Source organism: Lagopus muta, chromosome 7, assembly GCF_023343835.1.
Source record: "Lagopus muta isolate bLagMut1 chromosome 7, bLagMut1 primary, whole genome shotgun sequence".
Classification (NCBI taxonomy): Eukaryota; Metazoa; Chordata; class Aves; order Galliformes; family Phasianidae; genus Lagopus; species Lagopus muta.
The window spans coordinates 45,354,500-45,373,375 of record NC_064439.1 but is presented as its reverse complement, the minus strand read 5'-3'; the positions used below and the strand labels follow the sequence as shown (position 1 = coordinate 45,373,375).

General features: G+C 39.5%; 2 protein-coding genes across 9 annotated transcripts in view; both read left to right on the top strand.

Moving 5' to 3' along the window:
* LOC125696313 (probable G-protein coupled receptor 141) overlaps window positions 1–1,590 on the top strand; it is a 50,933-nt gene extending 49,343 nt beyond the window's left edge. For 6 of the 8 annotated variants that reach the window (XM_048951820.1, XM_048951814.1, XM_048951815.1 and 3 more), the window contains one exon: window positions 81–1,590. In XM_048951820.1, coding sequence (XP_048807777.1) covers window positions 84–1,028 — 945 coding nt within the window. In that variant the 5' untranslated portion in view covers window positions 81–83 and the 3' untranslated portion in view covers window positions 1,029–1,590. Of the gene's footprint in view, window positions 1–55 lie in introns of all 8 variants that reach the window. The other 2 variants (XM_048951819.1, XM_048951821.1) reach the window with 1 other exon arrangement.
* Window positions 1,591–14,942: 13,352 nt separating this feature from the next.
* Window positions 14,943–16,801, top strand: LOC125696468 (probable G-protein coupled receptor 141; the record flags this gene model as incomplete). The annotated part of the gene is made up of 1 exon (XM_048952193.1): window positions 14,943–16,801. A coding segment is annotated over one exon (888 nt), but the record flags the coding sequence as incomplete, so codon positions are not given.
* Window positions 16,802–18,876: the final 2,075 nt, after the last annotated feature.

Sequence of the window (18,876 nt, the reverse complement as noted above, 5' to 3'; positions counted from 1 at the left end):
TGAAAGCTCTTCCGGCTTTTCAGGTGGGTTCTCTGTTATTCTCATCTTACCTCAGTCTTTATGTGTTCTTTCATTTTTAGAATATGTACAAGGAAGATTTCAGGAATATTACTGAAGAGAACATAGCCAGCAATGGCACCTTCTCTGACTTTGCCCACACCAACACCACAAGAGCTATCCTGATTACCGTCTACTCAGTTGCCTTTGCTGGAGGTGGGATAGGTTCCACTGCAATGTCATTTGTGCTGGTCAAGATGAACAGTCTGTCTGTGACCACTACAGCCATCATTAACCTAGTCGTGGTACATGGTCTCCTTCTCCTCACAGTCCCCTTCCGTCTGCACTACTATATCAATAAAGAGTGGATCTTCCACATGCCATTCTGTAAAATGGTGAGTGCTATGGTGCACATCCACATGTATCTGACTTTCCTATTCTACGTGATCACACTGGTGATCCGGTGGTTGATCTTCTTTCAGTGGAAGGATAAGGTAGAGTTTTATAGGAAGCTACATGCCATTGCCGCAAGTGTCGCCGTGTGGGTCATCGTCATCATCTTCATGGTGCCACTCTTCTGCATTCAGTATGGGCGCTCAGGGATGTATGATGACAAAGCATGCTTTAAATTCCACAAGGAGCTGAAACAGGACAGCGTGAAAGTCCTGAACTACCTAGCCATTGCAGCTGTCGCTTTAATTACTTCTGTTCTCCTGGGCCTGCAGATTTTCATTCTGGTCAAAGTATCGAGAAAACTCTCCACCTCTCTCTGGTCACATCAAGAGTTCTGGGCCCAGGTGAAGAACTTGATATTCATCTGTGTCATCATAATTTGCTTCCTTCCCTATCACCTCTTTAGAGCCTACTATATAAAGCATGTAAACGACAGTGAAAAGTTAGAAAGCTACAATGAAGTTTTTTTGAGCCTGACTGCCCTCAGCTGCCTGGACCTGCTGTTCTTCGTGCTGAGTGGAAGCCGTCTCTTCAAACAAAAGGTTGGCATGCTTCGAAGCAGGCTGCCCTGCTGCTAGCTCCAACTGTGTGGGGTCCTGGAATCTTGCAGAGCACAGTGCCAGAGAGACATAGTACATCCACTCCCCAACACGTCAAAGCAGGCACTGGAAACAACATAAAACTGCTCCCCAAAATAATACACTACTCTGGGAGGTGCTGGTGACACCCTTGAGAGTACAGAGGCCTTGCAGAGAAGTCTTGACAAATGTGAGGGCTGGGCAGTCACTAATGACACAAAGTTTAACAAGAGCACCGGATTCTGCACCTGGGGCACAGCACTCCTCTTCCAGTGCTGGAGTTCAAGAAGCATTTGAACAATGCTCTCAGTCACAGGGCTCAAATTTTGGGTGGTCCTGTGTGGAGCCAGGAGTTGGATTGGCGATCCTCATGGATCCCTTCCAACTGGGAGCAACCTATGATTCTATGGTACATTTCTGTTTCCTCTTGTAGTGACATCTTTTGTGAAGAAAAATACATTACGTGCATTCTGTAAGCACTGCATCTTTGTAACGCTATAAATCTTTTTATATAATAAAGCTTTTTTATCAAAGAAAATAGCTTTGTGCTCAAAAAAATAAAGCATATATTTCAAACAGTACATCCTGATCATATAGCTTAACTAATCCTGTATGTCTTAAGATGGGGAGTAGTTCAGTTTTTGTAAAACAATTTGCAATACCGTGGCATCACAGAAGTACTACACAGCGGGTGCTTTTTTCTCAAATAGAAATTGATGCTGATAATTGTAATGTTGATTCATGATGCTAATGAGCAGAATTAGGGAGATGCAATTTCATGATTTGAGTTGGCAGTACTAGTCAATACAGTGTTAATATCTCTATGGAACAGTCTGACAAACTACACCAGCCACTCGTCTCAGTTTGTGAGTCTGGCAGAGAAAGTCTCCCCCTGTCCAAAGAGAAGGAAGTCCTTGTTAATCCTATCAGGAATCGCCCTGCCAGCTGGTGACAGAAGTGGTGGTCTCTGTTCTTGCTCTGTCCCACCCTCCTGGGCATCTTTCCTGTTCACTCCCCCTTTGAGGGCTGAAGAGGAATTGGATGTGCTGCCAGGCAATCCTGTGGAAGGAGAAGTCTGAGAAGCTGCTGAAAATTAAAATGTAGACAGGGTCAGATCAGCATCTGAAATGTAGCCAAGCAGCTCCTGTGAACAGCGATGATGGAGGAAGCAGTGTGGAGCTGCAAACATCGAGGAGCCAGTCCATAGAGGAAAGGGGAATTTCCAGTTACCACCAACTATTTGGTCAAAGGCACCAATGCCTAAAAAGACACTCTGATTTTGCTAACTTTCTGTTACAGAGGAGGTTAGAAAACAACCATACAAGAACAACAGCAAAAAAAGAACTCTATTACATACAGGGCACAGACCCTGCAGAAGGTGATGGGGAAGAGGATAGTAAGGCAGAATATGAGCATATTTCTACCATACAGACACAAGGTAATAGACTGTCTCTGGACATCATCTCACGCTGTTTACCAAACCCCTACAGCTGCCAAAAAGTGGAACTCCCACTGACAGAAGCAAGCTAAACTTCCATTATTCTTTGTTCCTACTTCTACACCATCCTTTCAGCTGCATAAATCTCCCCAGTAGTTCACCAGTGAGCCATGAAAAATCATGTTAATACAACGATAAATACAACAAGCTAGCTTTCTTGCAGTAATGCTGGTTCAGGGTATTTATCAGACTTCAGTCCTCGTTGTCTCATTCTTCTCAGGCTCCAATTTTTTTCTTTTAGGCAGTTTTTACTCAGACCCTTATCACCTGATGTAACAAAAAAAATGGCTTGTAAACTAAATTCATTTTGCATGAACGAAGTCATCCCTGCAGTAAATTGCCTAAGGAAGTTTAAACCCAAATTGAACATAAACTTTGTGTTACGATGATATTGTGGAAGTAGATATTCTGAAATAAATAAATAAATAAATTTGCAGTTTCTTCAAGAAATATCTGTTTCAACCACCTATTACAGAAAAGAGGCTGGAGATATAAATCATTCCAGAAAATACTGGCCACATTACTGCACTGTTCAACTCCATGCTTTACTTGGGGACCATCTGAAATATCTACTCATAGAATCACAGAATGGCCTGGGTTGAAAAGGAGCACAGTGCTCATCCAGTTCCAACCCCCTGCTATGTGCAGGTCACCAATCAGCAGCCCAGGCTGCCCAGAGCCACATCCAGCCTGGCCTTGAATGCCTGCAGGGATGGGGCATCCACAGCCTCCTTGGGCAACACTTCCAGCTAGCATTTAATGAAACGCATATATGTATGGTTCTAATGGGGGAGGTCAAATATCACCCAAGTGGAAGATAAAAATTAAAAGTAGATCTAAATTTTACAAAGCAGAAATTACTTCACGATAGTCTCTATTATAGAAATCAGCATTTGTTCTGTGATCTACTGTGCCTTTCTGAACAGCCTGGGAAATAAAATAAAACGAAATAAAATAGCTATTTCTATTGTATTTTAAGCTAGTAACTTCAAAAAAAAAAAAAAAAAAAAAAGCCAGAGATTACTCATTTTTTATAATACTTTTCTACTTTTTTCTGTCGTTTTACGAAGTAACTGGAAGTAATTTTGAGAGTAATTTACAGAAGAACTTTACAAAAATATAATACTCCAAGTACGTGATCCCAAAAGCTGAATACAATGCAGCTATTGCTAATATAAAGAAGGTAAAATAAGATCCTAAATCAAAGTCAAGATGTGAATACTATCTGCTTGCAAAGTAAGTATCTAGGATTCAATCTTTGGTTTTTTTTTTAAACGATGTGTACATTGCTGCCTCTTCCCCTTCAGATGCAGCTTTATTGAGAAGGAACAGTTTCCTATTTTCCTCATTTTAGATATGAAATTCTACAATTTGGAGACATTGAGAAGCTGATTAAGAGAAGACAGAGAGAAGAGGAATCTTCCATTATGTGAGCACCAAGAATAGATTCAGTATCATCAGAAAAAGGACATATGGCTACTGGCCATGGTGGCAGTGATTGTGTCAGAAAACTTTTGTCCTCTGTCTACACAAACATCATCAGATACACTGTTGAGCTCTTCAGATCAGCTACAGAGTGTTCCACGTAGAAAGAAAGCACCACTTGGCTAAACAGTTTGCTGGACAATCTGTTTTTAACAAGGAGCACTTAGCACAGGACAAATTGACTATATTGATATGACTTTAGATAGCTTGGAGTGAGTAATGGTGTCACCAAAATTTTGTGTCCTCTATTCACTTCTATTAAAAAAAAAAAAAAAAAAAAAAAAGAGCTGAGGTTGCTCTACAGCTTCGACATCTTTTTAATTTTTGGAGCTCCAGTTGTATGACTTAATGAAGTCATAGAAGGACTGAAATATTTGTGGTCTCAGCTCAGCTTAGTACATGGAAAACCAGGACAGTCTCAAAGTCAAATGCTCACTGGGTGTATGATAGACAATAATTAACGGACCTGTTATTTGGAAATTTGTTTTGTGAAGCTTTCTAAGATCACCACTCACGAATTAACTGTTCACCATATTCAGCTCTGTTTGGAGCAGGCTCCAGATGTGAGTGCACCTTGACCTCTCTTGCATCAGATGTGATCAGCTGCCCAATGACTAAGAGGGCCTGGTCTCTGTGCTGACTGTTCCTGCTGCACCATCCATTCCAACAGCCAACGAAGGTCCAAAGGATCCCACTGGTACTGTCACTAAAGCAGAGGCTGTTACAGAGCCCTCATCTTGGTCTCCATTAGAAGAAATTCATCCATAGCATCTGAAACTTCCGCTCACACAGACCTTCAAGACACATAACCTTTTGCCAGCAAAGACTACGTCCAATGCACAACTGTAAGCTATCCCAGCCTCCAAAACCCATCTGTTTTACCAGCATGATAAAGGAGCACAGGCAGACCTGGCTGGCCCACCTGAACAATATAGGCCAGCATCCAAGAAAAGAGTGCGTGGCCAAGGCAACATCCAGCTGGCAGCAGTGGAGACAACCTCACACTCTCTCGGACTGACCAAAGGACCATCAAAGAAGCCAACTGGAATCATAGAATGGCTTGGGATGGAAGGGACCTCAAGAATCATCAAGCTCCAATCCCCCTGCCATGGGCAAGGCCACCAACATCCATATCTAATACTAGACCAGGCTGCCCAGGGCCCCATCCAACCTGGCTTTGTACACCTTGAGGGATGGGGCACCTCTCTGGACATCCTATTCCAGCACCTCACCGCTCTCAAAGCTTCTTCCTGACATTCAACCTAAATCCTCCCTCCTTCAGCTTCAAACCATTTGTCTTTCCATTATCTACCCTTATAAAGAGTTGACTCCCCTCCTGTAACAGGAATGTTACAGAGCAAAATAAATTCATCAACAGCCCTCATCACAGTTGTATCAATCACAAAAATAATTGCTAGCTCAGTGAGAAAAATACTGCTTCATGTTTCCAAGCTTAGTTTCTGAGCTTGCATTACTTACAAAGATTTTACACACGGTAATTTATCAAGATCTTTTTTTCCAAAATTAACTTAAAAAGAGAGATAATAACAGTCCACACATTTAACAGTCTGGAGGAAAGAAAGCAGGTGGGGAAGGCAGTTATTGTTTTCTTTGGTGGAAAAAAAACCAACCTCAGCCTACCAACAGGAGGAGTTCCCCTCCCTCTTTACCAGTGACTGCATTACAAGATAATACATAATCATGATATAGTTCATGTCATCCTGCCTTATGAAAGAACCAGAAACTGATATAGTATTGTTTTGTGTTGTCTTTAATCCAAATGCATTTTACTGAATGAATTTCATTTTGTTAGGGAGTTAATTAGTGTAGCTGTTTCTCATCACTAATGTAACCTGTACATATGCACATTCTCACTAGCTCTGCTATATCTCCCCTCCATGCAATCTTAAAATGAATGAGACAATTTCCCATAGAGCTCTCTCAATATTCAAGAACATGCTCAGTCTAGAGCTGCTGTGTGAATACTGCACCCATGTGCATTTTGTTTTTACTTCAATAGTAATCTGCAAACTCAGTCACAAAGAAAAACCACCCATCAAAAGCCATGAGAGGAGGGTGCTGTTTTCATCCTGCTAATGTGGTTAAATCACAACATTCACCACTACCAGCAGACTGCAAACCCGAGCTGATGCCTCTTTAGTTGAGCAACATTAACGTTCCAATAATTAAGAAATTTGAAAGGCTGAACATTCTTTGGTGCTTTAGGAGAGATGGAGCTTTTTGAAATGCAACAGTTGAGTGTGGAGAATAAACAAAGCCAGAAAAAAGTAACAGCAAACTTTTCACCCTGTGAATGTGAACCACATGAGGCAGCAAAACTACGAGAACAGGTGAAAAACCTGACAAGTGAAATTAGGCAGCAAGCAGTTCACAAACAAACAAGCAAAGCCAAGTTGCAAGACAAAAACCAATCTGAAAGAAAATAGCCAGCTGTTCCTTGGCTAAATTCCCTCTAACTGGTCACAGGTGAGCTTATTTAACTGTGTGAGGGACATAACAACATGGTAATGGAGGCACATGCAAAAATGCAGCACAGGAAATATATCACCATAACAGCATCTTTTACTAAAGAGCGTAGGAGTGTGAAGCCTCTGCAGCTACTGGTGAAGTAAAAATAAAGAAATAAACACACACACGTATATATATAATGTTGGGCTAAAATACTTTCCACCTTTTAAGAGTATTTTCATCATTACAGAAAAAGAAAGCAAAAACAAAAACCCACAAACTGATGAAATACTAGCAAGGACAAAATCTTGTTCTGAAGGTCAGAATGTGTGTCAGAACAAACGGTTAACTTAGCTTTATGTTAATAAATGCTCCACTTTAATAATTACTGCAAGTTAGTGAATTTAGTAACTATAATTCGTATCTTGAAACCTCACAAAACTCTGAACATAAAGAAAACACATGGAAAGGAGCTTCATCTCAGTTCTCTGTTGTATTGAGACTAAAAACTACTGAATCATACTAAAAATAGTTTGGAAGAGATTTCTTCAGGTCCTGTAGTTCTATCCTCTGTAAAATATGGCTAAAGTCAAAGTTAGATGAGGCTGCTCAGGACCCTGCTTGCATTCTCGAAATTTCAAAGACAGAAAAACCAAAGACCTCCTTTGTGCTGCTGACCCATAGCTGCAACACTCTCACATCATTATTCTTTTAGTACACCATTCAGATTCAGAGCTTCCCTTGCTGCAACTCAAGACTCACCTCTTGTCCTTTCCACCATTTAACTTTGAAGGAGTTTAGCTCTGTCTTCTCCATGCGCAGCAAGGCAGCAGCCAGTTAACCTAGTCTCAGCCTTTGACCCTTCTTTCTCCTGGTTAAACTCAGTTTCCTTCATCTCCTAGCCAAGCTCTGTCTAATGTAGCACTGTATAGTCCTTCATCACAAAGTCATGTGATGACTCCTTTTAAAAAGCCTGTGCTATGTTGAAGGTTATCAAAACCAGCACTGAGGAGCAATTAGTTAATTGCCACCTGTTGCTATCTGATCCCATTCAGTGGTCTTTCAATGCCATGCTTGAACCTGCTATCTGACATCCTGGCTGGTGTTTGGGCTAAAGGCAGGACTGCTGACCCAAAGTAACCGCAGGGATACTCCATGTCACACAACGTGATGTTCCGCAATAAAACTGCAGGGAGAAGTGTGTTTCCTAAGTAGCTGTTGCTCAAAGAATAGTGGGATATTGGCCTGCTGGTGCTGAGAGGTTTTGCGTCACTAATTTTTTTTGTTTGTTTTCTTCCACAGGTTAAATTGTGTTTATCTTGATCCACGAGATTTATATAAATACATATATTTTGCTCATCTAGTTCTCTCCTCTCCCACAGCAGGAGGTGACTGCCTGACTGACTGGATGGAAATTCAGCTGCCAGCTGGGGCCAGCATATGACACTTCCAAAATTAAGCTACATTTTTAAACAAGGCATTAAAATGCTGTCATTTTTTTTTTTAAATCAGTGCTTTGGATTGCACTGAGTCCAAAGAGCTTTAGTTTAGAAAATTGAATTTCAATACAATAATACTGTTATTCAAATGGATAAATTTGAGCATATCAAGCAAAAAAAAAAAAAAAAAAAAAAAAAAAATCCAGAAGCTCAAACAGGAAGAATATATTATATATTCATAGTTTAATCAGGTGGCTTTTCAATTATCAGAGGCTTTCACAAGAAACTTTTAAACTAATACATTTTCAGCCCTTAACAGCTAACAATCGAATAATATTGATGAAGCTTTGAATGTCATGCCTAAACCATCCCTACTAAAAAAAAAAAACACAAAAAAAATGAAATAAAACAGAGCAAACAGGCAAACAACAACAAGAAAAATAGCAGCAAGATCATTAATTGCCTCTTTCACTGTCTTTCTTTGAAAGATGACTGAATCCCTGGATTCATATCTGAGACCTTACATCTTCTGATTGCAAAACAATGCAACTGTATATTTAGATAAATTAGGCCTCCAGCTTTACAAATGAATGCAACATTTTTAAAGACAGTTATTTCTACCACAATTACTTCAGCCATTCTGTACATTAAAGATGTACAGAAATACATTACGTACAGAATTGCACACAAATCTGTGTACCTTTGAAACCTGCAGATAAACTCCATTCCTGATTTTCACCTGCATTTTACATCAATTAATCACATTTAGGACAACTTTTTCACTCTCAGATATGAGAAAAATAAATTTCTCAGTAGTTCATGATTTGCCTAGGAAAAAAAACAGGACCTCTTGCAAGGAAAGTCTTCATGCAATTATTTCTCAGAGCAAGCAAGTGGCTGCTGAAGGTTTGTTGCATGTGCTTGGAGAAGGTGAATGAACATGATAGTTGGACCACGGGAAGCATTAGCACCTTGTGCAAGTGTGTGTGGCTGCAGTTATTCTGGAAGTAAAATTCTTTGAGAAGAAAGCCTTGGGGACACATGGCTCAGTGATGACCATTGGGAGCAGCCACCAGCCCCATCATACTTATAAGGCATGTGATGCCAAGGCTGGCACCATTCAGCTTTTGTAACGTAAAAGGCTAGTGTCATTTGCCTTCCCATCCTTCACATCTAGGAACTGCCAGTGGTTGAAAGAAAAGTAATTAAATTAATCACTAAATCACTTAAACATTCCCCTCCATCCCGTTCTCTTTTTCTACAGTCCATTTTTGTCAGCATGGAAAGATAAGTCCAACAGGATCCTGCTAAATGATTCATTTGGAACACATATTTCATTTTCATAGAGTTAGCTTAAAGTATGCTAATTAGCTGCATGGCCCATCTATGCTTGAGGGTGAAAATGTTCTTATAATTACAGTAATTTCTCAAACCCTTGATCTGAAAAAACAATGGAATTGTGAAAGCTATTGGATCCACTTGTGTAGACAGTTTGATGATATTTAGGATCATGATCATTTTAGCAAAAGAGAATTTTGATTTGTTGTCTATATTCTGTTTACAGTGTGGTGAGAGTAGGGGGTATAAACAGACATATGGCATGGCATTCATTTTAACTTCTTCCTGTGAACACCATGGGTAATGAAACCTTCCCAGTTAATAAAAAGAGAATAGAAATGATTTTTTTGTTCATTTTCCCAAATGCTCACTGTGGTTATTCAGTAAGAAGTACCATATAAAAATAAATTTTAATATATAAAACAAGTGCAAAACTGATAGCATAGCCCGCCTTGGAAAGCACAACCTCTCTGTATTGAGCAAGCCCATGCTTTCTGTAATACTTTCAGAACTTCTATTCATGCAGTGAGGATATCTGATTTCTGGAATAAATCACATGGTTTCTGTTTTCTTTCTATTTGCCTTTGTGCCACAAAAATTCACAAGATTCACCCCCTACAGAGGCCTTGGGGATTCTGCGTGTTGCTAGCAGAAGTCACTGCTGTGGCTGTAGGACCATTTATCAAGTAAAAGAACGTGAGAAACATGGTGACTGTGGCTATCGAGAAGCAGACTTCTGAGAAAGAGTGCAGGACTCTAAATGGAAGAAATTAAGTGTAATGAGGAGCATTAGTGGCAGCATGTTCCAATGGAAAGAAAAGACGTTTGGGACAGGGAAAGGTTATGTTGTCAGTGCCAGAGCCCTCCTCACATGTGGCTCTTTGCAGCTGTTTCCCTGAAAAGTGCATTAATGCTAGTATTATCAATTTCCTAGAACAACAAAAAGCAGAGAAAACATTAATTGCCTTTACGAGCATTGAGAACAACTAGACCTAACAACAGGATATGAGTATTTCATAAGTGTTCTGTCTTACTACTGAACTGGTATTTACCACTCAGGAGGATAATGCCCACAAGTTCCTCTGCTTATAATAATAAATATTATCTCCATACTTCAAACTGAAGAAGTAAGTTTTGTTTCAAAAAGCAAGATGCAACCTTTGTGTGATATACCTTGTCAAGTTCCTCTGTAGAACTCCTCTACATGCTTTTTTCTTTGTATGTAAAACTTAGTATTTTGAAACACATTAAATAGGTATGACTAAGGCAACTATGTTGTGTTATTATTTCTAATAAATAGAGAAGCCAGGCAGTCTCTTCCATCATGACAAAGCTTGAGAAACTTCTCAAATTTGCAACCAAAAAATAGAGAATTAGTCCAAGAATCTGAAATCTAATTTTTTTTTTATCACTTACTGACTGAAATTATACATTTCTTCATGAAGCACGAGTGGGTGGGATTTGCAATTTAAAGCAATTATCCTAAAGCACTGGAGTATGTTTTAGGAAAATTATTCACTCATTTTCCAGTACCTGTCACCCATTTCTGATAGACTGGGAGTCTGGCTTTATGGTAGATACTATAAAGACAGGAGCTCTTGAGTTCATATGTGAAACTGCAGTTGCTATTATAATGACCAGTAAACACACTCTCTCACACAGTGACATTGAAAGTAGAGGCAATCCTGCAGAAATAAAATCAAATACATAGAAATCTACTGCTTAGAGGAACTCATCCAGTTTCTGAACATTCAGCAAGTCTTCTTTCCCTTCTTAAATTCTATTGGTGATACTGGTCTTGACCTGGATCTCTGACTTGTATATGTGCATTTCTCATTCAGTCTTTATTCTCACCAGGGGCAAATTGTGCTACAATGAAGGGAGCAGAAGTAAGATCTTAAGGTTCATTTGTACAGGCTGAGATGACTCAATTTCCTTTTGTACCTTAATGGGAATCTGACCTAAAATGTAAGACCTAGTTTTGCTGAGCACATTATATTTCTTTTTTTTTTTTTTCTAAACACAACATGAAGATAAAAGTTTAACACACTGAACACTGAAGTTTCAACATACAAAGAACACTTTGAGGACATAGCAACTCAGGGACGTGAAACATCAATTCAGAAGTTTAGTTTCTGCCCCACATCTGTTTCAATGTCAGCCAAAGGTGCTCCTCTGGCTGTAGTTTTTGGAACTATTATGCATACAAAGAGCTCAGACTTGATTGGGTAAGGCAAGAGAATATGCAAAGCTTTTGGTGTTCTAGTTGGCTTTGGTTCTGCCTGGAGCATCTACTGTTACAGCAATTGTCATTTTAACAAATCAGTTTCTTCATCTCTCTTCTTCAGTGCTACTTGGTGATTCAATCTGTGGATTGCTCCAGATGCTGTCTGTAGACAGAACATAAGGCTGCATGCATTTCCCTTCTTTATCCAGAGGCTGTGAATGTAGCTAGTTTCACAGGCACTTTAACCTGCCCAAAGCAGAGAGAGCAACCCATGCTGCTCCCTATTCCTCTATATGTTTCTGCAGACCCAACCAATCATTCTGATGTCCAAACATTATTACTACTACGTCAGGAAGCAGCCTGTCCTTATGTGGTATTAAGCTGGATCCATACCTGGTGAGTATCATTATTCACACAGCTGGTTACCTTTCTCATTCTGTCTGTTGGAGCAATTACTCATTTCTCTTACCCCCAAGCCACCAATACATGCAGTCTCCAAAACAGGGTTTCTACTTGCTCCGAATCCTTGTCTAAATGCAATGTTAACTGTTTTCTCAAAGCTTTCAGAGTTTGTCTTGAGAATGTCCCACATAGCAGTCTCTGTGTGCTCTTGCTCACACTCAAAACTCTTACAGTTTTTCTCCCTGAATCTCAGTGCCCTTGTTTTTGTGTATGTGTGTTCATACTTAGTTACTGTCTATCCAATTCTTCCTAATGACTATACTTAGTAATAGAAGTTTCCCAAAGGGAACCACCCTCACATTCCACAGAAGACAACCGTTTACAATTGCAGAAGTGATGCTAGTTCAGCTCTGCTGGAATATTGGCTTTATGCTAGTGCTCACAAGGCTTTGTATATTAACCATTCTTATTTGAGTATTGACCATTCTGATGTGGTTTAGAAACCTAATTGAAAAAAAAAATCACAACATATTCTATTTCCTCTTTCATTTCTAATCAATAAACTGTTTTTTACAGTCTGTGGAAAATCCCTGACTCACTGCTTTCCTTTTTACCTTATAACTATGGTTTGGCTTGGGTCAGCCTTCATGTAGTTCAGAATAACCTTCAATAGTTGCTGGTCTTGGACAGTGTTTTTTAGCAGCAGAAACTCTTAAGTTGCTTTATATATATGAAGTTTACTTTATTTATGCTACTTAAGCAGTGAGTAACCACCTCTGTATTCTTGAAGACAGAGTGTTCAAGTGATGTCTATTTTTTAACTCTGCTAAACACATTGTTATTCTGGCACATATTATAAACTATTAAATATGGAACAAGTGCAGGATAAAATACATTTATAATGAAAAATCGCCTACTCAGATGCATATTTCTTTTTGCTAAATGGCAAAATCCAGTACCTTGTAATAGCTGTTCAGCTGAAGAAATCGACTGTCCAGCTTAAGACTGACCAAGTGTGGACAGGAGCAGTCCTGCCAGGTGAGTCTGTCCTACATGTCCAAGCATTGTGATGAGTTCTGACAGCTCAGCAGCTTTACAGCATTTTCTTCTGCATGAACAATAGAGTAATACTGGAAGTTGAACTTACTTGATTGCTATCTCTGCAAATAAAAATATGACTTCTTCCTTCCTGTATGTGGGCTGAGAAAACCTTCAGCTGCTCTTGGGTGAACAGCAAAGACCAAAGCTCTTTTTTTCACGCTGATTATATGTGCTGTATGCTATGGGTGCATGAAATGGCAGTAAAGGGAGGAGGAATCACCAAACTAAGACATTACAAGGTAAAAATTAATAATTTTACTTCTATAAATAGAGTCAAAAAGCTGATCTACTTCTGAGTAATATAAACTGTTGGTATCTGGGCTATAATTATACCATTTATTATCATTTTAAAAATGATTGTTCCTATTTAAAGCCAGTTTGAAATATTAAAAACATATAGTGGAACGTTCTTTTATGCCAAGAGTGGAAAGTCGTCTTCATAAGCCTTGTAAAACTTCTTACAGCAAAGTCGATAGTGAAACAGATTTCTCAAGCCTGTCTCAAAAATATTAGTGAGCATGGGAAATAGTGGGCATGAGAAATTCTAAACTCTTTAGAATTCTTCTTAGAACATGCATTTTAAAAGAACGGGTTTAAATCAGATGTGGACACAATATTCCAATGGTCTTCTAAAGATACTTTGACTGGTGCTTAAAAAATCAGAATTTTCTCTGAAAATGTTCTTAAGTTACAATCAATTACTGGGAAAAACATGACCCTAATAATGGAGATGTGCTTTATAATCATTTCACAGATGAGTGCAACAGAATTAAGAACTGCAGATTAAAGCCACGTTACTGCTTCCAAACAAGAGAGTAATCAGAGAGTGAGCACATTACCTCTCTGAGACACCATATCTCAGCCATTACTACATTCTTTGGATACTCTCTATAAGGTGAGATCTCATTAGCAAAATGTTCATGTACCCTGCGTGCTACATCCGTATACTTTTGTGCAAACAGAGAACTCTGTGCAAGTGTTACATCTAAATATGAGCATGGATGTATCTGGCTACGTTCAACAAGTGCCAATAGGTTTTCCTCCTTGAAAAAAAAAATAAATAAAATCCTTAATTATTTTAAGCTTCTCTTTACTTTGTATAATAGAGCAGTGCAAGAGAAATTCTGTAGCAAAAAATTTTGGAAATGAAGCAAGAAGAAATTGACTTCTAATCTGCAGATCCTTATTTCCAGTGTGCTCTACAAATCTAGAAACTGTTGCTGCTTTACAGGTGCCCTGCAGTCATCCAGCAAAATGCTAAAAATATGGCCGCAGTGTCTTCATAAATTATGCATAAATTGTACGTGCAGCCTCTTTACATTTCATTATTTTCCCTTTCTTCAATCTTAGATGCAAATTAAACTTGTAGAATTTTCAAACAGTCAGTGTCTTAATTATTTTGGAAGGCTGATAGAGGCAAATAATTGAAAAAATATCCTGTCATGCAGTTTACTGAATTGAAAACACTTTCATTATTGTAAACAATATGTTTTAACACTAAGAGATGCAGCTTATTGCTGCCATATGCACCATGAGAACTGTTTCAAGGTTATGTATATGTAAGATAATGTCAAACACAGTTCACTTACATATTACTTCATGAATCTGTAACATTCTGTAGTTAACAATAAAGAAAGGGAAACAGTTTTAAGTTGAGGGAGGGAAGATTTAGGTTGGATGTCAGGGGGAAGTTCTTCACATAGAGAGAGGTGAGGTGCTGAAACAGGCTTCCAATAGAAGCTGTGGATGTCCCATCCCTGGAGGTGTTCAAGGCCAGGTTGGATGGGGCCCTGGGCAGCCTGGGCTGGTATTAAATGGGGAGGTTGGTGGCCCTGCATGTGGCAGGAGGTTGGAGATTCATGATCCTTGAGGTCCCTTCCAACCATTCTGTGATTCTTTGAAGGAATGAAAAATACATATCTATTTTACTAATTCCCATTTTTCTTTTACAGTAACCTTCAAAAGAGGTGCTTAGCAGGATGTCCAACAGCAGCTTAACCCAGCAGAATCAGTCTATGATGAGGACAGTGCCGGACACCTCAGACAGGCTTCGCTCTATTCTCATAACCCTGTACAGCATTGACCTAGCTGGGGGTACACTTGGTGTCCTTGTGATGGCTCACCAGTTGATTCAAAGGAAATCCCAATCTGTGATGATTATTATCATAATCAACCTCCTAGTGCTTCACACCCTTCTGTTACTCAGCATCCCCTTCCGCCTCAGCTATTACATTTCACAGGAATGGAAATTTGGGACATTCACTTGCAAGCTAGTAAGTGCCACCATCTACCTCCATATGTACACCACCTTCACCTTTTATGTTGCTATCATCGTAATACGTCTCTTTCAACTTGAGTTCAACAAGTGCTACACTACAATTTGGGTGACAACTGTCTGGATGCTAGGCGCTCTGGTGATTGCTCCTGTTTTTCTCTCTTACTATGGCACCTCTAGAACATACCCTTCCTCTCAGTGCTTTCAGTTCCAGCAGGAGATGGAAGAGATGCCCATGGTAGTACTAAACTACTGCTTGATCGGAGTTCTGCTGGCAGTTTGTGTTTTGCTCACTATAATCCAGTTATACGTGATGTGCAGACTGACTGTGAAATACTGGCCTGACATCAACTCCCATGTGGAATTCAGGGCTCAGGCAAAGAGTTTCTTCTTCACCTTGGTAACAATAGTGTGTTTTACGCCTCATCATGTATTCAGAGTATACTATATTCAGAATTTCCACCTGGATAAAGACCATAAACTTCTCCCATACGATGAAATTTTTTTAGCTGTAACAACAATGTCCTGCTTGGATATGTTGTGTTTCATAGCAGGCATAGCCCACTGAACTAAGAACTATCAGGAAATCCAACTAACAGTGTGCCAGTACTGGCTCTTGGCAGAAAAAAACTGCGTCAGGACTTTACTGAGCCAGGGAGACTGCTGAGTTTTAAGATGCTATATAGGATTGTGGTAGTTTCCAGCTTTTACAGGCTAGAAAGATACACCTTTCAGAAGCTACTGTTTTTCAGCTTCTTCCTTGAAGGCAGATAGATGAACCTTACTTTGGACTTTGACCTAAATGTCGTGCTGTGAATCTTCATTAAGATTTTCCTCAGCTGTCTCTCTCTAACCACTGCAGTACACCTATCCATCCTTCATCTTTTTTTCTTCAGAGCATCTCAATAACAAGACATTGTGCCTGATAGATTGTCCACTGTGAAAATCTAACAATGTCTTTTGACAGCTGTGATGCCAAAGGAAAGAGGAAAGACATTTCTTTGCAGTATTTTTCCACAAGGAAACAAGGACGCAAACTGTACTAAAAACTGTATTTGAGGCATGAAACAAGAATTAAAAGTTCTAGTGGAGTATTTTAGAAGAAGCTTCTTTTCTTCACCTCTATGAAGTGTATATTAAACCAAATGAAAGCATTTAAGATTCTAACAACTTCATCTTTACTTGCTTCATTTAAAAAATACAAGCGGCCCCCTGAATTGCAGTACTTACACCTCTAGAATTAGCAAGAGCTGAACAGGTTGCAGGTTTCAAAAAAAAAAACAACCCACTGTTCTATGTTAATCTCCCACCAGGACTGAATTGGTGGAGGTTATTCCCTAAGTCTATCACAGCTACTACAGTTCCCTGCCCATAACTGGAGCTAGAATTCAAGATTGGTGGCTTCAGTACTCCGCTGAAGGATCAGCTGCTCTCTGACATGGGGAAATATTCCATCAGACTTCAAAAAATTTTTGATCAGAAGAAGTCTTTCATGTCTGGTCACTTTCTTTTGCATGCTATTTATTATCAGATGCCATATTTTTCCATTTATAGATGTAACAAAGCAAAACCAGAATAAACTAACTGAACTGTGTTTAATTGGTTCAACATATGTTCCTGCATGTGTATATAAACTTTCACGGAGTGTATATTTTTCCCATTAGATGGATTATATTCTTTGTGACTTTGAAAAGTGGAATTAAACACTTGAGTCTTGCTCTTTCAGGAACTGCATCCATCATGGAAATGTATGTTTCTCCTCATTATGTATAAGTTATTTCCATGCATGCTTGTTCTGCTCAATGTAGAAGGTCTCTACCCCTTTTGTGTAAGGCCCCATTGTCATTTGCTCTATCACAACCTGAGGCCAGATGTCATCCATCCAGGATACCCCAGACTCACCCAAGAGAATGTTTCCTTCTTCACTGCACCATGAGATGTCAGAATTCATACACTGGCTATCTTTCCTACAGAACTGTTATGGTGCCAGGATTCAAACAGGCCCATAGTCGATTTGAGACGGTTCAAGAGCTACACCTATCAAGTACTGCCAGTGGTGTCGCTGGCATTTTTATTTTTAACTTTTAACAAAAAGAGCATGCACTGACTTTGCCAATGCCTAAGAGATATTTTTACTTTTAATCATTGCCATTAAGTTTCATTTGAAATTCCCAATGGTTCAAGGATCTTTTCCACCTCTTTTAAGAAGGGGGAGTCCATGGTACTATTAGCCATGTTAGCCTTCTGATACTAGCCTTCTGGTACTATTAGCCAAGTCCCAAAGCCTTCTGAAAAATCCCATACTTCCCTTAGTGATACTAGGTCCACTCCCATCCTCACAGCACAGTCTTCACAGTCCATGATTCTCAAAGAGAGCAGTTAGAGCTGCAATACAGCAGAGTAAGACAGAGATACAATGCAAAAGGACAGATTCTAAAAAGGATTCCCAAAATAGCAGTTTCTGAACTCTTTCTCTAAGCAGGATGCTCCTTATGTACCAGGGACTCTCAAGGCGAAAAAGCTTAAACAAAGCTTTGGTACTTTAGAACAATTTTGATGAAAACTAGGCAAGAGACAGGGCCTGCAGACAAGTTGTTCGTATATCTGTTACTTTAAGCTGGATCTGCCAAAGTCTTTAAGAAAACTGACAAAGCCCTGGATGGGGCAGCAAGCACCTTGTTGAAGGTATGAGAACATCAGGAGTGTTCCATGCTCCATGTATTGGTATAATGTTGATCACACTATGCATTTCATATCTATCTGTATCTGAGGAGTTAGATTGTTAACACATTCTTTTGTACAGTGTCTGTATTCAACCCGGTTGATTCTGAAGCTGTGTTGTCACTTTGTGTTTGACTGGCAATAGCCGGCCATCACCAGACCTGCTCTTCTTGCCTTGCTTAGGAGCTATGGGATTGCATGCTGCACTGGCCCTAGCTGGGACAGTGTTTCTAGCAGTCTGCTTGATGCTGATTTCTAGATTTGTGCGTAACATGGTGCTATTAGAACACCATTGTTTTGGCTTCTACTGTACAGTGCTTGTAGAGCATCAAGACTTTCAGTTTTTGTCACTTTGCACCCCAGTGAGTAGGCTAGGGCTGAGCAAAGTATTGGGAGAGGACAGTGATGGGATAGCTCTCCTAAATTTGTCAAAGGTATATTCCATACTATATAACATCATACCCTGACCACAAATAACGCTCCTCTCCATCTCTTGATCTTCTCCACTGATCTATCTGGCCTTATATTTCAACCTAAGCCACTTTTTAATACTTGACCACTTTCTCTGTCTCTCTCACTGACTAGAGCTCAGCCATGTCAGGTCAGACCACTCACTGATCGCAATATGGTTCCCTTAATTCAGGGAATAATGGTTTGAGCATCGATACCAGTGTTATTAGCTTTGAGACTCAGTGTTATATAGGCCGTAACCAAAACCCAGTCACCCACTGAAATCTATAAGCATTCTGAATACTGGTTAAAATAAAAGTCTTCATTCTCTAAGAGGATAATCCGAGAAGTAAATTCTGATAGGGCAATAAAGCTGAGCTCAGACTGTGAGAGATAATTCTTACTATGTATTATGCATATGTATTATGCAACGACACATTGCC